The 25,059-nt window shown below is 37.7% G+C and overlaps 1 protein-coding gene and 1 long non-coding RNA gene across 3 annotated transcripts in view; one reads left to right on the top strand and one right to left on the bottom strand.

Moving 5' to 3' along the window:
* Nucleotides 1–16,639, bottom strand: part of LOC136030716 (uncharacterized) — a 32,764-nt gene extending 16,125 nt beyond the window's left edge. Inside the window, exons 1-2 of the long non-coding RNA XR_010618347.1 lie at nt 16,489–16,639; nt 9,353–9,588 (exon numbers count right to left, since the gene is read on the bottom strand). This is a non-coding gene — a long non-coding RNA (uncharacterized LOC136030716). The remainder of the gene's footprint in view (nt 1–9,352; nt 9,589–16,488) is intronic.
* The window catches only part of LOC136030681 (uncharacterized), a 152,292-nt gene continuing 142,724 nt past the window's right edge, over nt 15,492–25,059 (top strand). Inside the window, exon 1 of one of the 2 annotated variants that reach the window (XM_065709762.1) lies at nt 15,492–15,646. Coding sequence is in view for 1 of the 2 variants with exons in the window: in XM_065709757.1 (XP_065565829.1) it covers nt 18,425–18,438 (14 nt within the window). In the remaining variant the exon portion in view is untranslated. Of the gene's footprint in view, nt 15,647–18,409; nt 18,439–25,059 lie in introns of those variants that run through there. The other variant, XM_065709757.1, reaches the window with a different exon arrangement.

Below are 25,059 nucleotides of genomic sequence, written 5' to 3'. Positions count from 1 at the left end.
GTCTTAATAATTGCATTGTTAAGTGTCATATGGCGCCAAAACCGCATTTTTTAGTGTCATTTTGGTAGAGAAAAGGCTAGGAAGCAAAACGAGTGACGATTGAAAGGCCTAGCTTGAAAGTTTACTATCCTCTCCCCCCCCGTCTCTTTTATACTCTCAACCCCCTTAGTAAGTGATAACTAAAAACGCGCTTTTAAAGCAACTATTTAATGCAAAAAAAATCAACTTATTATTTTCATTTTCATGGAAGTAAATGATTTTGTGTGAGCTAATTCTCAAAGATCGGTAACAACATACCCCACACACTATTTATTTACGTGGCAAAATTGCAAATATCTTATGGGAAAGTTAAAGGGATACAAAGAAGTAAAACCTGTTCTAATGGCCTATTTTCACAAAAAATCATGTTGACGTCTTTAGTTTCATCGCCTGAATTGAAGGAAGGCCCTTTTGTAACGTTTATTGAATACATTTACAAAAATTAAAAAGAACCAAAATAACTTAACTGTTCTTGGACAAGTATTTTTGAACAAGTGTTTGTCCAATAAGAGAGTCATAGCCACTCTCGCCGTTTACCCGTGCCGCTTACCAAAACACTTGGAAAACTACAGGTCTCTCCTTTCGCCTGCGAGTCCAGGGGACTTTTCGGTCAACATAGCAGTCCCCTGTCTCTAAGCGGGCAAGCCTTTGAGGTTTAGGTCACTTGTTCGCCTCTGAGTCCAAACAAATTCAGTCCCCCATTTTGCATACTATTCAAGTGGACACTGTCGGTCATGAGTCAACCCAAAAATCTCGATCATCCCTTAGTTCTATGACTATTTACCATACTTCTGCCCTATAATGGATGGATAGATGGTAGAGTATCCATCAACAAGTGCAAATGACATCATTTTTATACAATCCTGAAAAATGCTTATGCCTGCTTTGCCTCTCACTCAGACTATCTGTCTTAGCTTTTTCTCCAGTTAGCCATGGCCTAATCGCAGCTTGATTTTTATTCAAAAATCCAAAAACTTAAGGAAGTAAAGGGCGTAGTTGTAACTTATCAAATAGAAACAAAACAAGTTTTTCATCTGAAAGTAAGGAGCAACATTAAAACTTGTAAAAAGCTGAAATTACGCCGTATATGAGGGAGGCTGTCCTCCCTCAATCCATTAGTTTCTTAGAACTTTAGAAAAGCCTCTTAGTCGAAAGGCGTCTTTAGAAATTCAATTGTTTCAGCGGTCGTTCTTTCAGGATTGGGACAAAAGTTAAACTTTAGCGTAAAGAGTGAGGGATTGATGAGAGGAAAATCTCCTCATATACGGAATTTTTCCTATTTGTTTTAAGTCTTAACGTTGCTTATTTTCAGTTGAAAAAACTTATTTCTTTTTAACTTCTTATCGTTTTTCAAATCATGCCCAGACCTAACCAAGATATAATATCGAATACATTGTATGCATATATTTGATTACATTGAAACATTGCATATAAATAAGAAAAGAGAAATATAATCATTTTCAACTGCTGAATACAAATTTTCTGGTAGTACTGACAAACCCCATCACCAAGGAATGACCTGGTAGTGCTCATGGTGTCCCGGCTCACATCTTCTGCATCTATGCTGTTAGGCATGTGAATGTAATATTTTGTACTACCTAGATAAAGATTGTCGCAATGGATGGGGCCCTATAATCCCACCCACTTAGTGCCAATAATAAAAGCGTAGACCGAAAATTTTCCGGGAATCAAGAGAGACTAGATATCGATCCCCCCCCCCCACAAAACTCATTCTATATTTATCCGAAGGCTCAATGGAAGTTGGGGTATTTGGACATTAAATCACGCTCCTTGATGTGTCCACCCCATCCCCGCCTAAAGAATGGCCTATCGTCCCTCCTTCAGGATAGTTGACGCGCACTTACATATCACCTTGTGTAATTCTATGAGACATGACGCAAATTAGTTTAGTTAAATGAAGCTTTTAAATAAGTGTTAGAAACGTATTTCTGCCATTGGAAGAGGGGTGTCACCCTGATGCACTTTTATTCAGGCTTCGTCTAAATGGAGGGAGATAAGAGATTAATTCCTAACCCCACCCTGGTATATTGCTTTCTATACTTATTTGAAGCCTGATGGAGAGTTAGACTATTTGGGCGTTGGAATTCACTCTTTTAGACATCTAATCCACCTCTAGCTACGCTATGACCCACCATAGTCCTTTATAATAGCTGACGTGTCATGAAAAATCCACTGAATCTTTCCGTGGTCTTTCTCCTTGCAAAACGGTGTGGTTTTCATTAACATCGCTTGAGTTTTTAGGGATGTTTCTCACCATTTTCGAAAATCCAAATTTTCACAAGATCTTAGGTTTGACGGGTAACATAAAACTTAATGCATTTTAAAATTTGGAACCAGTATAAAAAAATATTTTGATATATTAATTGCTATCGAAATTCTTTTTTTTAGAGTTTTGGTTACTATTGAGGCAAGTCGCTCCTTACCACCGTATATAAATTTAGAAAGTATAATCAAACTCAATAATTTTTGGCTACTAAATTCTCGGCACGTACAAATAGCTCCTCTCATTTAATCTTCCAGTGGTCCAGTGTATATTACTCTGGCACACGTATTTTAGCAGAAACTTTCTCAAAACGCCTTTGAAACCAACTAGGACTTTGAAACCAACTTGTAGTCCTTAAAACCATCTAATAATAAAATTACACTTCTAATTACCGATTTTCGTGTATGTATTGGAATAAATTACTTTAAAATTGTATTCTTTAAAAGTTAGTGTTACAAAGGAATAGTGGGGGGGGGCTCTTTGGATACTACCGGCCAATAGGCTACCCCACGGTCCCTTTGGATACTACCGGCCAGCACTCCCATTGCATCTGGTCTGTTGAACATCAGGTATTGCGAAATCATTCATGCTGTGAAACAATACAATCTTACCGGCCACTACTCCCATTGCATCTAGTCTGCCAATTGTTTCCGGCACCTATTTTGGTATCATTTGAAGAAATAGCAATAGTGATGTGAGATAATTGCTAGACAGCTGTATTCTTTTGATGATCAATGACACTTTTTTCAGTACCCAAAAATTATAATGACTGCAACCGGCCACGTATCATTTTTGTAATGTAACGGTCCTGAGCACATCGGTTTTCTATTATCGGGCTTGGGCGTGAGTTTAGGTCCCCGAGTTCCCCACCAGACGCCCATGTCCCCCTCCAGGGCCTTAATACCCCGTTCCCGATTTTTTTAAACTTTTCGTTTGGGGGGGGGGCTTATTTGACTTTTTTGGACTAAGAACTTCTTGGGAAATATAATATTTATAGGATTTGGAATTATTTTTTGGACTTTTTGGGATTTTTTTTAATTTTTTTTTTTAGGGGGGGGGCTTAGAATTTTCTTGGAAATAATTTTTTGGGGAGGGGGATTTGGATTTTTTTTTTAACAGAGTATTTTATTTTGACAGGGGAACGCATTCACAAGGATCGCTCACAGATGTCATAGCCTCTGGTTAAATCAGAAGGTTTCGCTGGAATGTTTCCCTCATCAACTCCTTGAACAAAAAGACATGTTTTGAAGTATTTCATATGTTCATTTATAGTTACATCTCCCTCTTCCCAGTTTCCAACCATACCTGCAAAAAAAGCAAACTGAACCTGGTCGCTGTGGCCAACAAAAAAAAAGAATCCAACTTTTGCAAGTTCTCTGGTATCGTTGAATTCTTTGACCACCTTCCATTAAACGTCATTGGTCTAACATCCTCTCGTTTAAGAGCGCTAATTTCTTCTTGCGAATGTAAGGTTCGGGAGTTGTGCCTTGGTGGCGCAGACGAAAATCAATATAGTTTTGACTATAGATTCTTCGTCTCATTTGTCGCTCACAAATGTCATAGCCTCCAGTTAAAGCAAGAGGTTTCACTGGAACGTTTCCAACGTCAACTCCTTGAAGAAAAGGACATGTTTCAAAGTGTCTTCTATGTTCATCTATAGGAACGTCACACTTTTCCTAGTTTCCAACCACACCTGCACAAAAGGAACATTGAACCTGTTCACTATGATCAACAAAAATAATCTAAGTTTTTGTCTTTTGGTACTGATGAAATTCTTTGACCACATTCCATTATATGTCCTTAGTCAAACACCCTCTCATTTAAAAGCTCTGCATTTTTTTGCCAAGATTTTTAGATGATACATTTTACTAGAGAGAGAGAGAGAGAGAGAGAGAGAGAAGCAACCAGCCGCTCAGACACACAGGTACAGAGAGAGAGAGAGAGAGGAAAATACAAACACACAGAGTCAGACACATAAACACGCAGACAGGCACAGAGAAAAGAAAGCATTCACTTGTGTACACAGGCGCAGAGAGAGAGAAGCAACCAGTCGCTAAGACACACAGGGATAGAAAAGGAAAGAGATACAAAAAATACATACAGACAGACAAACAAACACACAAAGGCAGACACAGAGACAAGTAAACACCCGCTCAGAGATAGAGGCATAAAGAGAGAGAGAGAGAGAGAGAGAGAGAGAGAAGTAAAAACCCCGTCACAAAGAGGGAAAAACACACAGATTCAGACACAAAAACATTCATAGACAGACACAGAGACAAGAAAATGCCCGCTCAGACACACAGGCACAGAAAGAGACATACAAACAGCAGCTCAGATATAGAGGCACAGAGAGAGTGAGAGGCAAAAAGACATACAAACACACAAAGTGAGACACACAAACATACAGAGACCGACACAGAGACATGTAAACATCCCGTTCAGACACACAGACAGAGAGAGAAATAAGAACAAAAGAGAGAGAGAGAAGAAAACAGCCGCTCACACATACAGGCACAGAGAGACAGACAAAGAAAGAGAAAGGGAAACACATACAAACACACAGAGTCAGACACGCAAAGATAGAACACAGAGACAACCAAACACCCGGTCAGATACACGGCCACAGAGAGAGAGAGAGAGAGAGTCAAACAGCCATCCAGACACGCAGGCACAGAAAAAGATAGAGACAAAAACATATACAATTACCCAGAGTCAAACACACAAAAACGCAGACACAGAGAGAAGGAAACACCCGGTCAGACACACAGGCACAGAGAGAGAGACAAAAAACACATGCAAACACATAGTCAGACACACAAACGCAGAAAGACAGGAACAGAGAAAAGCAAACACCTGCTCAGACACACAGAGATAGAGAGAAAGAGAGAGAGAGAGAGAGAGAGAGAGAAAGAAACATGCAAACACACAGAGTCAGACACATACATACACACACACACAAAGACAGCCACTGAGACGTGCAAACACCCGCCCAGGCACAGAGAGAGGGAGAAACAAACAACCGCCCTTGACACACAGGCACAGAGGTAGAGAGACGAAAACACATGCAAACACTCAGAGTAAGACACGAAAAACACATAGTTACTGACACTGAGACAACAACATCCACCAGGGCACATAAGCACACAAAGAGAGAGACCAGCCGACAACCACTCAGACACACAGGCATAAACAGGAGAAAGACAAAACAAATTAAAACCCATAGAGTCAGACACACAAAGACAGACACAGAGACAAGCAAACACCCGCTCAGACGCACAGGCATAAAGAAAGAGACACACAGACACGCAGGTACAGAGAGAAAGAGAGAACACATACAAACACGTAGAGGCAGAAAAAATACACGCATATGCACACACAGAGGCAGGCAAATACCAGCTCAGATACTCAGTTATAGCGAGTGGGACATGGTAAACATCCGCTGAGACACACAGATACAGAGAAAGAGAGACAAAAACACACACAAACACACAAAGTCAGACATGCTAACATCTTGCTTAGACACACAGACACAGAGAGAGAGAGAGAGACAAGCAAACATCCCCTCAGATACAGAGGCATAGAGAGAGAGAAATAAAAACACACGCAAACATTCAAAGTCACACGCACAAAGACGCACATAGAGACAAGCAAACACTCGCTCAGATCTACCCACACAGAGCTACTGAGAGGGAGAGAGATAGAGAGAGAGGGAAAACACACAAAGTCAGACGCACAAACAGACAAAGCTAGACACAAAGACATACCAACACCCAATCACATATACTGGCACAGAGAGAAAGGCAAGCAAACAGCTGCTCAGACTCAAAGGCACAGAGAGAGAAAGATTGAGAGAGAGATAGAGAATCACATACAAACACACAGAGTCAGACACACAAAGCAGATACAGAGACCAGCAAACACCCGTTCAGATACACAGGCACAATGAAAGAGAGCCAGGCAAACAGTCGCTCAGACACATAAACACAAAGAACGAGAGACATGCAAACAGCCTCTCAGACACAGAAAGAGAGACAGAGAGACAAAAACTCATATAAAGACACAGATCAGATACACGCACACACACACAAAGAAAGACACAGAGACAAGCAAACACCCGCCAAGACACACAGACACTGACGTAGAGGCAAGCAAACAGCTGCTCAGGCTTACAGGTACAGAGAGAAAGGGAGAGAGAGAGGTACAAAACATATACAAACTCACAGAGTCAGAAACACAAACACATAAAGACAGACACGGAGAAAAGCTAACACCTGGTTAGACACTCTGGCACAGAGAGAGAGATAGAGGCAAACAGCTGCTCAGGCATACAGAGAGAGAGGGAGAGATAGAGACAAAACCCATACAAACACAAAGAATAAGACAAAAACAGAAAAAGACAGACACAAAGAAAAGCAAACACCCGATCAGACACACTGGCACAGAGAGAGAGAGAGACAGACAAACAGCCGCACAGCTACACAGGCACAGGGGGGAGAGGAGAGAGAGGGAATCAGACACACAAACGTACAAATACAGACGCAGAGACAAGCAAATACCCGCTCAGACACTCAGGCACAGAGAGAGAAAAATTACAAAAACACATACAAACACACAGAGTCAGACATACACACAAGAAAAGGACAAAGAAAACACACAGAAAAATACAGAGTCTAGCAAACAACCGCCCAAACACACAGGCACAGAGAGAGAGAGAAGCAAACAGCCTCTCAAACACACACAGAGAGATAAAGAGAGAGAGAGAGAGAGAAAAGCACTTACAAAGACACAGAGCAGACACAGAGACAAGCAAACATCCGGTCAGACATACAAGCACAACGAGAGAGAAACAGGCTAATAGCTTCTCACAATCACATACCTGAAACACTCCAAAATCAGATATCAAAACACAATCTTCCTCACCCAATGTCTCAAACACCTCTGCCAGTTGTATGGTTTTACCCGAGTCTCTTTGCCTATGGGCATAAGACACTGCAATGGCTTCATGTTCTTTAAAACGATTCGAGTTTGATGAATCTCACATGTCCATGAGTTTATCCTCGGTGTCTAATTCCACCTTATCGCTCTGTAGGAACGAATTTTGAAAGCTCTTGAACCACATGATTACATTTTCACCCGAAACGTCTCCACGGACCGGAATATATAACCTGTTTTATCTTTAAGTTCCCCTCTTCATACTCTGTGCCAAACCTTAACACTGAAACCCCAATCTTTAAATATTCATTACCCTCTCAATAATGTCATCCCCTTAAGTTATACATAATTTTTCCCCTTTAAACAGTTAAAATCTACTGTAGGAAAATCTGCCCCCTTCCCACAAACATTAACTGCCAAATTAAATTTGTCTTACTTGCATCATCTTTTGAGGGTTTATGTCCTTCCACGAGGACTCAATACTTGAATACTAAGCCCGAATAGAAGCAAAAGTGTTTTACACCTTGACAACCCTTTAAATGTGCATTATATTTTCTGAAACTAGCCTTCGACCTCTCCCCTCTCAAAACAAAATTTTCTTTTAGACTTAGTAACATCAAGTTCTTAATTTTCTGTAAATAAAACTGTTGACCCAACCCCATTTTCATTGCAATTCTCAACCCTATTCAAAATGCTACCCACCCAATCCGAAAAATACCCTCATATTTTTGTAAGTCCGGATGAAATGTCTGCATCTGCGTTTGCAGGTAATGCGAGTACACCTCGCCCGACTTTTCGTTTTTTGAATATAATATGAGCGATGGATGTTTTCAAACTGTTTTTACCTTCCGTCTCCCAATTCGCCATTCAAGAAATGCCCGATTTTTGATGACATAGGAGTGTGCTATGTCTACTGAATGTGCCCACTTGCAAAATTACTGCAGGGGTCTCCAAACTCATCCCTAAAACACAGATATTGTACAGAGCTGAATCAGCTAAATAAAAATCAGGTAAAGCATGGGGTAAGCCGCTTTCCCCATGATTAATTATATTATCGAATAATTCCACCTCGAGGCCAAGGTCTCTCACTACAAAGTAGATCAAAGTTGTGGTAAAGCATATTAATAGGGCTCATCCCCCATCCAAAACCCTCGTCATGTTCACCTTCCACTGAGATATTACTTTAAATGTCACGAAATTCTGAAGGCGGCGACAATATGTTCTCAATGTATTCCCCTAGTGTAGGGGGTGAGTCACATATGTGCTTATATGTGAACCTAGAAAATAATAAGAGCTTAACCTTTTTAACCTTAAACACTTTTTATATCATCCTGTAAAAGGACTTACATTAGGCTTAAAAAGAATATATTGGTCTGAAAATGTTTGAGTGGGACGCTTGCTAACACTTAAGAGTGAGCGTTCAGAGCTAGAAGTACCTCACTACCCAGCTCTAGGTTATTATATCATAAATGAACCCCGAAAGTCATCCTTCGGATGTATTGAGACCACGCTACCAGTAAAGAATTTGAGAGTTAGAAAGTGTATCATGCACGAACCCCCAAAGTGACCCTTTGGTTCCATAGACCGCATATTACCAGTGAGGAGTTTAAGAGCAGAACTTATCACTTAAATGCAAGGTAGAGTGCCCCCTCTTTATGTTCCTGGTATTATAGCGTCTTAAAGAGTCATAAAAATACATACGAAGGGAAAGTTATGTCCATTAGCGCTTCTTCACCAAAGAAATCTAATAGCAGCTGGTTTATTCATATTGTGACATAATCATTCCTGGTTTGAAAAGAGAATAAAAATTCTTACGCCCTTGAAGCATTTATGATTTTAAGCTGTTAAAAGAGTATTATAGTAATCTAAGGACCAGTGACACCTCAAACCCTTCAGTACTAACGGGTCATGGCTCATTACTAACCGGAAAAGAATGTGTTATTTTGGCTACTTCTCTCTTAGGAGGCCAAGGGGATCTTCCCTGAAAACTATGGACAGGGCTCCCTGTAATAAATTAGAAAGAATATACATTAGCTAGAAAAACAGTAATTTTTTGTCCGGGATTATCTATGAATGAATATCATTAATTTTACTTACATTAAGATTGGAAGCTCCATCTTAAATGGGGGTAGGAGACCCCACATCATAGGTTGGTAGGGGGATTACAGGTCCTGGTGGGCTGGCATTCTTACCCTGGGAGTCGGGAGCTGAAGAGGGCGCACTCTCGCCTTGTCTGGGGAGAACAGATGGGTCCGTAATCTCACCTCTCTGCCAGGATGGACCAGCTCCTACCCTCGTTTAATTAGGGGGAGGAAGCTCTTCCTAGGGTTTGCCTGTAATAGAAAAATAAAATTTTAGTTTTCAATGAAACGAAAAATACATTTTATTTGATCATTTATGGAAGTTTTATTGTATAAAAAGAACATATGTTGCTAAAATACATCTTATTTTTTCTTAACCTTCAGAAATAACCCCATTGCTTTCCCACCCACCTTAATGTGATCTAAAAAATGCTGTAATGATGCGGAACTATGGGGGGAAACATTAGCAAATGAAACGCAACCTATTTGCTCTGAGATGAATGTGAAATTTAATATGGTTCAAAGGAACTTTCTTAAGAGGTGGGTAGACCCAAAATGGGGTATTTAACAGAAAAATTTGAATTGGTGAATATTATAGACCGTAAGTGTTTTCTTTTTTTATTTTTATTTTCTCTATTATAAGTGATAGTAGACGAAAACTGTCTATTTTGTATTTGAGCTATAAAAGTTTTGTACAGTGCCGTTTAGATGTAATAAGCAAAACTTTCTGAAAAAAAAGAATAAATTCAAATTTAATATTCCCCCTTATTTACTCAAATTTTCCTCCTTATTTATCATTATCAGAAACCTATCGTCAACTGCTTTCCAGCATAAATTGTCAGCTTTAAATGCAAGTATTTAAGCTTAGAAGTAGCTTTCACGGCTCGGGAGAGTAAAAGAAACTTTCTTGAAAGAAAAGTATGGAAAAAGCTTCAAAAATTTGGTATTGTTCTGCTGCCTGCGAATTTTAGTGAGGGTAAAATGCCTTAGCTCACAATTATCTCTTTAAAGAGCGATATATTGAGCCTGATACTTGCCTCAAAATACCCTGCCAAGATAAGTATGTAAGGTAGACAAGTATGTCTGTCAAGACAAGTATTTAAGATAGCAAAAAATGGCTAAAGTTGAAGTTTTTGGAGTATTCAGGCAACTTTTTTTATGAGAAATATGTATAATAGTATACTGCATTAGAGGAAAAAAGCTACAGAATCAGTAAAGTTTTACTCTGTTGCCTAGTGTTAAATCTTAACCTATTAAGGGAGGAGGGGGCTTTCTCAAACAAATCAATATTTTTCTCAAAAAAGATGCTTGTTTGCTATTTTTCATTGCTATAACAAAAGAATATTATACGCGCCTCTCTTTCAATGTCTAAATGAAATACATTTATGTGACCGTTTTGTGCAACAATTCACTTTGTTTGTGCTGATGTTTTTTAGACGAGAGCAGCTAATATAAAAGCGAGTCTTTTTATGCAATTATTTAGCGGTATGTATCTTTGATGCATGTCCTACAGTAATTATGGTTTAAGCTGACATACACCCTACACAGGAGGGATGATAATTAACTTGGGTTAAACACATCTGTCAGCTTATACAATTTTAGCCTGATGATGGAATATGCTTAAAGGGATTTAATAGGAGTCATGGCTCTTGCAGTAAAGAATATTTGACGTGATAAAATAAGATAAATTTATCACTGAGGGAATCGTGCAGTAGCATGAGGGAGGGGGTTTTGAGTTGCTGTTTCAATACAGAGAACTATAGTAGGTTGAACTTGGGTATTCACACCTTTTTTGGTGGGGGAGGGGTATTCATAGGGTTATGTAGAGAATATAAATACAGAAGAGAGAATAATGGGGACTTTTTTCCCAAGACAGTGAACCAACAAAACCTATTTGAATATTTCGGCCCTATATCTAAGGGCCGTCTTCAACAAAGTGAATAATAATCAGTAAATAATAATACTGTTTATTATTCTCTTTCTTGAAGACGGCCCTTAGATATACGGCCGAAATATTCAAATAGGTTTTGTTGGTTCACTATCTTGGGAAAAAAGTCCTCATTATTCTCTCTTCTGTATTTTTATTATGGAAAGGTAGTATGGTCTTCGTCATTATTTATGTAGAAAATAACTAAAATTTAATCAGAGGTCGATTCCTTTTTCAAATCTCTATAGGAATCCATTTTAGAAAACCTTGACATGCCACTTTCAGAATCTAATACAAGACTGATGGGGAAGTTTGTTGTAGTACCCACTTTTTTATAACCCCCGGGGACAAAGAGAACTACTCGATTCCTGTTAGAATAACAGCAGATCACTTGACGCTTCTGTTTCCTGCAAATATTGGTACACTCTATGTTAACCAACAAGCCTTTGTTATTAGGAAAATCAATATATGTTTAGACTCTCTAACGGTTCTGCCCATAGAAAATGTCGGCGAAAATCCCTTGTTTGCTGACAAGAAATGGATGTAAAGCATTAAAATGCTGGTTGATGAGGAGTCGGGAGTATTTCCTTACGTGAGTGGGCCCGAAGGTTCTTTAACAATCAAAGAAACTATGATATGACCATCAAGAAAATCCTGATTTGGCGGTGTCTCGTAGGTTTTTAAACACTCAAAGAAAACATGATTTGATGGGCCCTCGTAGGTTTTTTAAACAACCATAGAAACTATGAAGTAACACTTGCATCTTAAATAGCGGATGCTGAAGGTTTTCTAAGTATTTAACACATGCATCGTATGGAAAATCATCCCTATTACCTAACAGACATCTGCGTCTCTGAGGAAACCTCCTATTACGTAACATACACCTGCATCTTGAAGAAGTTTTCTTTAAAATTTTTGGGACTCGGATTCGAAGGGATAGAGCTGCCTTTGGACCTGGAACACCCTCACTACTGTTATGTATATTCTTGGAATGAAACCAAAATAAGTGCCTGGAAAAAATCGACAGAGCAGATACAATGGGAGTCCTGGTCGGTAGTATCCAAAGCGACACCAAGGGTACTGGCCGGTAGTATCCAAAGACCCTTCACTACTCAAAGGTGAAGCCAAGTTTTGCTTTCAAGAGAAATCTGATTTGTCTACCTGTGAAAAAATTAATGTTGCTTATGTTTATACTTGTTTAAATGTTCTCCGGAGCACTTATATCTCGGCCCGGCTTTGTTTAATGATTGAGATAGGGAATGATCGTACTGTCTAAATTTATCCACAGTGCTCCTTACTTACAGTTCTTTTCCATGAACTGTAAGTTTGAATTATAGTTTTATTTCAGGAGTTATCAAACTCATAGACGGTGAAAGACTATTAAGTCTTCCGAGGCTTAGGTCTCTAAAAGGAAGTTCTATGTGGCCTGCAGTTTCTGTGGTATAATTAGCACAAAGTTCCAATTATTTCTTCACTTGAGACAATAGATGTAAGAGGGTAAGAGATGTAAGGGGTTTAGGAAAGATAATTGGAACATTTAAACACCTAGAATTGGCCCTGACGTGTCGCTTTTTCCCAGGGGTGATCGTACCAAACCAAGGGCTGTAAGATGGTAGAATAATTGTAAAAGACTCTCTTGAACGAAGATCGTAATATCTAGTATCATTTTTAAGGAACAAAAGAGAGACGCCAAAGCAAAGTTTAATTTTTGCCATATTGTTCTGCAAAATGTCAATTTTTTAAGAGACAAAAGGCTGGGGAATGAAAATTGTGAGATAGCAAGTCGATTTTTCATGGTCTGTAACCCTTTGATGGAGGTTTACAGTCCACCGTATTGGAAAGTGAGGGAAACCGCATTTTAGCATGGGTAGTATAACTGTCGTCTCCTCGCTTTTTTCTTCTTTTTTTTTCCAGAGATGATCTTATTGAATCAGATGTTGTAGATATTCCCAAGGGTCCATATGAATGGAAATTAGAATTTGTTATGACTTGTTATATCATGAAAGAGAATATGTCACAAAAAAGTGCCATTTTCTGCCAAGGAAAAACTTTTGCTCAAATATATCCATCATGCTAGTGAGTGAAAATCTGATGGAAAGCTGTCTAAGGAAATCAGCAACGCAAGTATAAATCTTAGTGGCATTTATTGAAGAATGCTACTTCATAAATAATTGAAATATTTGTCGGCAGCTTCTTAAAGATTACTTACTTACGTCACTCCCATCTGGCCGGGTTGGCCGATTTGGAGCTTCTCCTCTAATGGCATCATAGCAATATTTTCGGTATGCCTCTCTTTTTGTTGCAGTCTTCAGCAATACTTGGGCGGAGTGGTCACACAAGTTTTCCCACCAGTGCTTGGAAGGTCGTTCCCTGGGGTGAGAGGTATTTATTCTTCCCTCATTGGCTATTTTATGCAGTTGGGCTGGGGACATACGCTGAACGTGTCCTAACCATCCAAGCCTTTGGAGTTTGATGGTCTGCAACTTTGCATGATGGTTTGAGGGTAATCCAAGCAGGACAGCAGTTTTTCGTTTGATACTCGGTCAAGGTAAGGGAGCTTGCGGAGGCAAGAGCCAGGCGTCGCTTGATGTCTTTTGAGGAGTTGTCTGTGGATGTCAGAACAATTCCTAGGTAAATAAATCGGTCATTCGACTTCCTTGCCCCGAATAGTGACTTCTGTGAGGGGGGAACAGTCTCTGCATGCCGTGTTACTCTCATCTTCTTGCAGGTGTTTATCTTCATTCCAAAGCAACTAGCTGTTTAGTCGATAGCGTTTGCGCTGGCTTGGATTTCCTCTCTTTTTCCGTTCAGACGATTAATGTCATCAGCATATGCAAGTAGGTAAAAAAGTATCCTCCCAAGACTATTCCTGTGCTATCAGGGACAAGTGTCACTGGGTGAAAGTAGGCATCCTTGGAGAACACCTGTAGAGGTAGAAAACTCCAGCTTGATGCTCAGGTATAAAATATCTTGTCATGTTTCTTATGCGGTCTATGAGTATATTCGTGAGGATTTTAGCGGGTTGGCAAGTAAGTGATATGTGTCTCTAGTTTTTGCAATGGCTTTTGGATCCTTTCTTGCGCAGGGGAACTATGACAGATGTTGACCAGAACCTAGGGCATAGTAGCATTTGTTTCCCCAACAGCTATTACTTTTCGATGGTACATATCGGTAATAACGTCAGATTCTACTCGGAGCAATTCTACTTGTAAACCGTTTCCCCCGGGTGCTTTATTGAAGTTGAGGGATTTCACAACAGTTTCTACCAGAAAACTTAAGGATGGCAAGGTTGGTTCCTTTTTTATTTGTGCTGGAAACATCTGAATCACTTCAGGATCTGGATTTATTGTGAGATTTAGCTTTTCTTGGAAATGTTCTTTCCAACGATCTTGAATTTCAGCGCGAGAGGTAATTTTGTACCCATTTTTATCCAAGATAACTCCTATATACTTGCCAAGTTACATATATATTATGGAAACGTTTAAGAGATAGGAAGTAAAATCTGTATTTAATGCCCTATTTGCACAACAATTCAAGTTGACTTTTTTGCTTCAACGCCTTAGTTTTGCAGCTATCTTTTGTAAGGTTTATTGTGTATATTTAAAAAAACTACAAGAAATAAAAATTAATTCTCGAAACATATTTTTTTGCTGATGTTAATAAAGAGTGAAGCTGAAGCTTAAGATGACCAAAAATTATTGCTTTATAATTTATGCAAAAAATGTATCTGCAAAACTAGCCCATTCAATCTTACTTGTGTTACTTTCCATACCTTTAAAATTCTGAAAAACTAGGGCTTTACTGAAAACTAAGCTTGTTTAAACTTCTATGACAGTTTAAATTGTGCTTATACAAAAAGTTCTCGATCACATGTCTGGCGAAAAGCAATTGAGATTTTTATAAAATTATTCTCCGTTTTTTACATTCTAGTCAAAAACTTTTCTACTCTAATGAGAATATCCTGTTTTTGGGGTTAATTTTCTGTTTTTAGTGAAGTGCTAGTTTTTCTGAATTCTGCCAATATAGGCAAGTGTTACGAGTCAGTTTATTTTAGTTAGTTTTGTAGATATGCGTTTCATAAATTGGGAAAAAGTAGTTTTTTTCGTTTTAAGCTTCAACTTGGCCCTCTATTTTTATAAAAACAAATTTTCGCATTAAAAAAAATAGTTTGAAGTAACTCTGTTCATATTACGTCACTTTTATACGTCCTTCAACCGCCGCTTACGACGACGCGGGTCTTCCGCCGCCTCATGGAATAATTCAAGTAAATGCTAACAAGACTTCAGTTTTCATCCCGGTGCTCAACTTAGAGATTACTCGAAGTTGGAAAATTGGAAACTTCAACTTGGGATTATTCGAAACTGAACTCTTGAGACTTAATCGGTAAGTCATAACAGAATATGTTAACTCGTTTATTTTAATTAATTTGGGTTGTACGATGGAGGATACGTCTGTTTCCTCGAGTGGGGAACTTATCAATCACATAGATTGAATTTGTTGAAGAGTTTATTAATCAATTTATGATGTAAGTATTAATACACATAACTTGAAGGTTGTATCCATTTTCATCAGATTTTGTTCGCGACGGGGGATCGGAAAACTGAAGGCGCTACCATAACCACAAGTTTTTACAACGAAATTTTAACGTTATAGAACAGTTATTTGCAATAAAATGCATGTAGAATAACCCTCACCAATAGAAACCGGGAAATGATTGTAATAAATTAATTGGTAATATTTCCGGTAAAATTGTATTTTCGCAGGTTTTCTGAAGGAAACATGCTAATAAAACAAAAATGCTAGAATTAAATTCTTTCTTTTAGGCTCTTTCCATGCGGTCGATTTCTTGATGTTGTACCCCCCCCCCCTCTGTTCATCCCATACACAGAGGCGGCTTTAGGGGGGACAGAGGGGGCACTTGCCCCAGGCACAGAAATTTGAGGGGGACAAAATTTCAAACGAAATTTAATATCTAATAATAGCTTATAAATAGTAGTTTCCATACTATAGCACTTAGAAATACTAATTCTAGAAGCGCATCCATTTCTGGTTGACCCTCCTCTTACATGGGGTAAACTAAAAATGCGTAAAGTAGGCAGGGTTTTGAAGCCGAGGGAAAAGTTGGGGTTGTACAGTATGAATGAAACTGTATTTTAAATACTAATTCCAGTTACCACTGGTAATTTCTGTATAGTAGGAAGTCGAAAGCTAATTAAAAAACTCACGCATCCATTAATGTTCATATCCAAGATGGCTCACTTTCACTTTCGAGTTTAAACTAGCCAGCTGTTTGTGAACACAACTAACGTCCGATTTTGCTTACTATAGAGCGAAGTGTATTAGTCCATGTGCCCCGCGGGCAGCGGGGCAAGGTCTGTACTCTATATTTATTACATAAATATAGAATACAGACCTCGTCCGCTGCCCGCGGGGTTCATGGACTAATACGCTTCGCTCCATAGGTAATATTAATTGTAAGTAAGCCCGCTTTATGCATTTTTAGTTTGCTCAACCAGAAATGGATGCGCTTTAGAATTGGCATTTCTAGTTTCCAGTTTAAACAGCTTTTGACGAAACTAAACAATTACCGTATTTTCATCCAAAAACGGCTTTGGTCCTTGTCTATTATATAAAACACGCTCGAGAAATGATGTTTGGTGACGATAAAATGTGAGGAAAATAGAATACTTTATTAGCAAAATTGTGAAGATCATTTGTGAATTATTAAATTAGGAACTTCAGCGTTGGCTGACCGTCTTAAAGACAGAGAAAAGTCCATTATTAACGTGATTATTGACTTAGTTCATTTTAGTTCATTATTAAGCGATTCTTGAGGACACTGGTTAGTTTGCTTTGACTAGTGATAGAATAGTGTCTCACCGGGGATGTTCAGATCAAGATTTAGAATTTGCCAAGGACCGAGGAACAGGCAATTATATTTTTCCAGGATAAGGGATTGTTGCCCAAAACAAAACACTGCGTCAATGGATACACCATTACTTTTTACGTATCAATACGTCTTTATAAAAGTAAAATACCATTTGTTACTGTAGTTCGTTTCATTTATTTATGGGTTAACTAATTATCGTCTGTGGCCTGGTGTCAACAAGAGCTAGGCATTTTTAAACAAACGGTTGTCGATTGGAACAACTACCTCCGTGAAGTGTGCGTGTTTTCTGAGCAACAGGAAAATCGTTTGTAGACCGTCAACATAAAAAATTGCTTTTTTGCTAATACCCCCACCCCCATTAGCGTCCCTGTAAAAGTAGCTCTAGACCATAAAATATCTGTTTCGCGTTAAAGCAGTCTATTTCTAGCTCATATCCTCTCATTACACTCTTGTTTTTTCTACGAAAGCAGTTCTGGAATTTTCTTTGTTGAGTCTATTCATTGAAAAAAGTGAATTTGAGTTTTTCTATTGTATTTGACTACCCTTTTCATGTGGAAAAAAGGGAAAAAATTGTATTAGCTTATCGTTCGTATACTTTCTGTTAAATTTAAGATTCTTTGTCAGATAAACCAGGATATTGCTTAAACTATAGAATTTGAAAATTTCTGAATAAATCGTACAGTGATTGAAGTCGTGTATGTTCACGACCATGCACCAATAATAATAGCTCAACGACGTTATTGTTATTGAATATTCTTTTTAAAAGTAAAAAAAAAATCCCGAATGAGTGTGATAAAAGCAATTTCAACTTTTACTGGTAAAACAACATCCTTTGGTATACCATATTTTGTTTTCAATAAATAAGCATTAAGAGGTTCATTGTTGATAAAACCCAATCGCTATAGAAGTTACCCCAGTAGTCTACATGGCGGACAGGAGTCAAACCACCGCAATACGTTCGAAGGCCAAAACGTTATTGTTATTGGATATTCTTTTTAAAAGTAAAAAGAAAATCTTGAGTGAGTGTGGTAAAAGCAATTTAAACTTTTGAGATATATCTTCTTATTGGTTTCTGCTTTGGTATATCAAAAGCCTTTGGCTTTACTTGGTAAAACAACATCCTTTGGTATACCATATTTTTTTTCAATAAGTAAGCATTAAGAGGTTCATTGTTGATAGAGCCCAATCGCTATAGAAGTTGCCCCAGTAGCCTACATGGCGGACAGGAGTCAAATCACCGCAACACGTTCGAAGGCCAAAAGAATGGAAGAATGCCAATTGACAGGTAGGGTAGTTCCCCCGTAGATTTTGAAAAAGAAATTTATTCTTATTTGGAACATCATCCAAAAAAAAATTTATCCCCCCTAAGATTTAAAAAAATAGGTTTTCTGTATCTTCATTTCAAAAAGAAATCGAAACAAATCCGTTCACCTACTAAGTTTGTGTGTGTTGGTGCTACAGAAGAAGCAGCTGAAAGAAATAAAAGGCAAATTTAGTTGGAAATATGCGCTAGTTTTTTTCAGAACTTATATCGTATTTATCGTAGATTACTAATCTCTGGTTAACTGTAAGGGAGTCTACAGGCCATATCTATCCTTGAGAAGCGGCTTAGGGTGGCGCCAAGGGCGTATTCAGGATTTTTTTTTCGGTGGGGGTTACAGAAAAAATGTATCCAAAATATTTTTATATGTAGTTGTTGTCATTTTTTACGAGTCAGAAAAAAATTTCGGGGATGAGGGACTCAAAAACACACCCTCTCCTCCCTGGATACGGTCTTGGGTGGCGAAGTTTTTAAAAATTTTAAAGACCTCTACACCATTCGTCAGTCAGTTGTCCTGTGGTAGCGCAGTGGGTTTGACCTTAGTTTGGTAATACGGGACCCAGAGATCGAATCATGTTGCAGCAATGCACTGCAGAGCAGACGCAGGGATCTTAGTACTCAAGAAGCGTCGTTAATCTGATATTATTACCATTCGTCAGTTTTTACAGTTGATAAATAAAAAAAACTAATTTTTATAGCTGAAAGTAAGGAGCGACATTAAAACTTAAAACGAACAGAAATTACTCCGTATATGAAATGGGTTGTCCCCTCCGCAATCCCTTGCTCTTTACGCTAAAGCCTTTAATTGTTTTAAAAAGTAGAATTGTGGCAAAGAGTCAAACTTTGGCGTAAAGAGCGAGGGATTGCGGAGGGGACAACCCATTTCATATACGGAGTAATTTCTGTTCGTTTTAAGTTTTAATGTCGCTCCTTACTTTCAGCTAAAAAATTAGTTCTTTTTTATTTAATTTCTGATCGTTTTTGAATTAATGCGTGTTTGGTTTTGGCTCTCCTCACATAAATTATTAAAATGAAATTTGTATATTAATTCTTTTTTTGGCTAAATGGCTTTCTCTTAGTTTTGATCAGACGATTTCGAGAAATAAGGGATGGAGAAGGAGGCCTAGTTGCCCTCCAATTTTTCGGTTACTTAAAAAGGCAACTAGAACTTTTAATTTTTAACGAACGTTTTTATTAGTAAAAAATATACGTAACTTAAGAATTAACTTACGTAACAAACTTTCATAACCTTATATTTTTATTATGTATACGAAGGGGTTTGTACCCTCGTTAATACCTCGCTCTTTACACTAAATCGTAAGTTTTGTCCCAATTCTTTAAGAATGACCACTGAATCAGAAAGGCCGTAGAATAAATAGTTGAAATTACCAAAAATACTTTAGCATAAAGAGCAAGGTATTTATCTCCTCTTAAATGCCTCGCTCTTTATGTTAAAGTATTTGTAGAACCCCTCATATGCGTAATAATCTCTGTTCGTTTTAAGTTTCAATGCTACTTCTTCCTTTCATTGGAAAAAACGTTTTCATGTTTATTTTTCATTGTTTTCTTATAGTAATGCTAGATAGTCCTGCGCCCTTTTCATTGAATTTTTCTTCCCCCATGACAGATTCCTCCAAGGAAAGATCCTCCAACATAGCCCCCTCTCTTCAGCCCCACCCCCAAACAAAATAAAATCCCCCTGAAAACGTCTGTACACTTCCCAATAACCATTGCTATATGTAAACACTGGTCAAAGTTTGTAACTTGCAGCCCCTCCCCCAGGGATTGTGGGGGAGTAAGTCATCCCCAAAGACATAGTTATTATGGTTTCCGACTATGCTGAACAAAATGGCTATCTCAAAATTTTGATCCGTTGACTTTGGCAAAAAATGAGCGTGGGAGGGGGCGTAGATGCCCTCCAATTTTTTTGATCACTTAAAAAGGGCACTAGAACTTTTCATTTCCGTTAGAATGAGCCCTCTTGCGACATTCTAGGACCACCTGGTCGATACGATGACCCCTGGGGAAAAAAAACAAACAAATAAACACGCACCCGTGATTTGTCTTCTGGCAAAAAATACAAAATTCCACATTTTTTGTAGATAGGAGCTTGAAACTTATACAGTAAGGTTCTCTGATACGCTGAATCTGATGGTGTCATTTTCTTTAAGATCCTACGACTTTTAGGGGGTGTTTCCTCTATTTTCCTAAATAAGGCAAAGCAAATTTTCTCAGGCTCGTAACTTTTGATGGGTAAAACTAAACTTGATGAAACTTATATATTTAAAATCAGCATTAAAATGCGATTCTTTTGATGTAGCTATTGATATCAAAATTCAATTTTTTAGAGTTTTGGTTACTATTGAGCCGGGTCGCTCCTTACTGCAGTTCGTTACCACGAACTGTTTGATATTGTTGCAGTTAACATAGGTTGAGTGGATAGAAGATTACACCCACGGATGAAGCTAGGGTAGTATATTTTCATCGATATGTACTTTTACATGTTCCACAACTTCCGGCTTCAAAGCCTTAAGCCTTTTTGGGTATAACGTTCCTAGGAAAAATGTTGTAAATGTAAAAAAAAGAAAGTAGTATATGCCACTAGGGGTTGTAGCCAAACTCCATTTTGTAGTAATTTCTGCTCGTTTTTAGTTTGACTTGAATATTCATTTTAATTTGAACTCGTTTTAGGCTTCAAATATTCATCTATACCCGTATCTGTTATCATCTTGATGTTCGATATGGTTATTTATTTTAATGTGTGTTCATGTTTTCTTTCACTTATTCTTTTATTATAATTTCTGGTCGTTCAAGTTTGAATTATTATCATACTAGACTTTATTTCTCCTCGTTTCAAGATTTAATATGACTCATCGCTTTTCTTTGTTTTTTTAGGATTTTTTTTTAATTAATTAGTGGTTTAATGAAAAATTGACCATTAAATTTTCCCCTTTAATACCAAGTTTCATACTGCATAACGAGATTTAGAACCTATTGTCCCACGGAGCCACCTATCTTCCTTATAAACAATAAGTGAATCTGTAAATAAAAAAGTTGCCTACACCAGAGGTAAAATTGAACCAAATCACGACCGTTCTTGCCATATGTCAGGCTGGTAAAATTCCTTCCCTCACTCTCACAGCATCCTTGCAATGAATTGGCAGACAATTAGCTCGAAGCTGAATTCATATCCTATGGTACTTAACAGACAAGCCCAACTTTAAATACAAATTCTTCAAAAATTCTCTTTTGCATCCCTTTCACAGTGTAAATACATGTACTAAGTAGTACAATATTATTTTTAAGGGTGTGGCACTTCAGAATTAGCGCCAGAAAGGAGGGTTAGAGAAGGAGGTATATCGATCTAAGTCCCGAAATCTTCTAATGAAGAAAATAAGAAGTTGTATTACTGTAAATTATGTTTATATTGTGATCCCTATATAAACCAAAAGTTGGGATTTACCCAGAGCTGATTGCCATGGTGGCCACTAGGACATATTCAGAGCAAAAAATTGTTTTGCTGCTTTTTTAACTAATTCATTTAAAAAAGATCAAAGAAGGTAAAGTACCGAATGAAAACCTAAATCGACATGAAATAGTCATTAAATAACTCGAACTTAGAAGAAACACAAACTATTAATCAATGATGAATTCCCAAACGAACAGGTGTTAGAACGAATAATGTCATCAAACGTAAAGATAAGAGATGCTACTATGGATGAATGAATGAATTATTAAATCGCAAATGACGCTCTGTCCTTTGAAAAGTTCGTGGGGGAGGGTGTAGCCAAACCGATGATAATTACTGTCTATTTAAAATTTGGCTTAATCATATCGGTTTCAAGATTGATCGAATTACACTAGGGCTGTATGTAGGGGGAACCTAAGCCCCATCCCCCCAAAAAAACAACTATATGTTCTTGAGTGACACGGCACCTTTTATTCAAATCATCAAATAAAAATAGTTTTTGAATCCCTGGATGCGTGCCTCATTCTCATTTAGCAGCGATGTTATCTTCAATTATGCTATTACCTTTCACAACATATTATGAGTGTCACTAATTATTATAGTAATTTGCTTTCTAACAGTTTTTGTCTTTGTTTGAAATCTCATCGCCCCTGTCTACATGTTCTGTGAGTTTAAACCAAACGGAGAACACAAAATTGTTGTTCAGCTTCAGGTGCCATATCAATACAACCAAACTTCAAAATCTTAGTCTTTATTGAGGTTTACCTGTCCTGCCATCATGCCCTCCAAGCTTCGATCCTGTAACAGGTGAAACAAACGTTAGGCCCATTCTCGGATGTCACGAATGGATATAGCCGAAATTAGTTTCAAACAATTTTTTTCATAAATCAGTTGAAATTATGTTTGTTTTCTTTAAGTAAAATTTTGTCTCACCTACTCACTATATTGCTTTTCTTGTAGTTAGTACTTTGGACTGAGATTCAGGAATAGCTGTAGTTTTGTTTCCTAGTAAATGTAAGTAAAGCCGCATCCAGGGTTTGGATTACCGAATTTGAACCCTCCTCCTTGAAAGATCTGTCTGACCGTTTAAAAAGAAGCAAAAACGCATATAAACTAATAAGTTATGTGTTTTGTAAAGATTTTTGTTATGCCCCCCCCAACATTGAACAAAAATCCTGGACACATCCTTGAATTTAAGCTAGCACAGCTCGAAAAGATATGCTTTTTCCATAAATGGATCATTGTATAGCTTTTGTTGATGTAAAGCTGATGATCTGAAGCATATTCCAATAAAGTCGAATTTGACCATATATGCGATGTACTATTTCAGATAATAGAGTAAGTAAAGGAGATATACAGAAAAGCATTGCGCCTCATTTATGACGTTACGAAGTGATACAACCCATATTATTCTAATTTTTCGTCTAAATCAATGTTTTCTTGGCTCTGTCTACATGTGACTTTAAAGCCGACGGAGAAATGCCCATGCATGGTTCTCGAAATCTGCGTTCGGAAAACAATAAACATTTTGGTCGTTTTTCAGACCTCCTTTGACCGAATACTTTTTTCGCATTAGGTTTCCCTTGACTCAAGGGCTTACGACTGTAAGTTTCAAACTGATCAAGGAAAACACATTTTTTAAAGTGCCTAGGGACAGCAAAGTTTTCGGTCTATAATTGGGTTTCCTAGCCCCCTCCAAAAAATCTGCGATCCCTTTATCCTAGATAATGATTCTTGAAAGTTTGAAGCCGATAAAAGAAAACAAAGGTTCTGACCTGTAGTGTGGAGGAGAGGCATAATTTTTCGTGTAAATTAGGGTCTACTTGGCCAGAAGTTTGTGGTTTTAAGTTTCGTGAGGCCGTTCAAAAAAAAGAAGTTTATTGACCCATTTTAAAGTTTCGTTTCCATGAGAATCAATATTATATATATAAATATATATATATATATATATAAATATATATACATATATATATATATATATATATATATATATATATATATATATATATATATATATATATATATATATATATATATATATTACATTGATAAATTTGAAGCCCAATAAAAAATATTAGCTGACTGAGACTAGAATTAAAAGACTGGTTTTAAAAGAAATGTCCCGTGACAAATATTTACAATATATCATTATTTTGAAAATAGTAATTATGAAAAGAAAGTTTTGAAAACTGCTAAAAGTAGTTTGAAACTTCTACGAAGGGCGTCCAATTGAAACGTAAACTATACCTTTGAAATTGTACTATTGGAAACCTTTAGCTGAATGCGGTACAAGCCAACACCTTGAACAACGAGAAAAATCATATGTTGATGTTTCTTCCCACCCTCCGTTGGGGCTGGGGGGTAACTATAAGGACCTAATATATGGTATTCTAGCTTTGACGGACCGAGTTCTTCCATTATAGACTACTTGTAAAAAATGATCAAGCATCACAGTGACGGAAACCATACTCTAATCAAAGTTCCCATTGTATATACACTTGAATAACCTTGCTGTTCTTGGCAGAATCCGCAAAGCTGGTAGGGCTTGTACATAGAAACGTATTTGGGGGGGGGGGGCATCGTTATACGAGCAAAAACTAAGTAAATTACGTGAAAAATGCTGGGAACCTCGGGGAAAACATGGCCAAATGTGGGGTTTCTGGTTCCAAACCCTGGAGGCCTTACCTGCGTACGTGCTTATGGAAGGTTTATAGACACCACAGAGTTGGGCAATAATATAAAGGCTATATTCAATAAAAATTTCTCATTCACTTCTCGTTATTGAACACATTGTAGTTGATTTTGTAAACCTTTCGAAATTTCGACCAATTACAAAAGACAGGCATCGTATTCAAAGCCCCAATTCTTACTTGAGGTTAGACAAGGGATGAGACCTATTCCTCCCCTGATGACACATCGGTCATAAAAGTTACTGCATACCTCGTTAGTAAGGAAATTATGTACCCTGTGGTTCTAGTGCTGTAGCAATGTAGAAATAAAGGATCACCATGCAGGTGAAGAATGTTTTTACAAAAACTCAGGTAGGCTACTTTAAATTGTTGTTTCTGAATATTCAATTAGTTAAATAATCTCCCTTTCAAATAACGTTTAATACA

This window comes from Artemia franciscana, chromosome 1 (genome assembly GCF_032884065.1).
Source record: "Artemia franciscana chromosome 1, ASM3288406v1, whole genome shotgun sequence".
Lineage (NCBI taxonomy): Eukaryota > Metazoa > Arthropoda > Branchiopoda > Anostraca > Artemiidae > Artemia > Artemia franciscana.
Note: the sequence above shows the minus strand (reverse complement) of the source record. Positions and strands in the feature narration are given on the sequence as shown.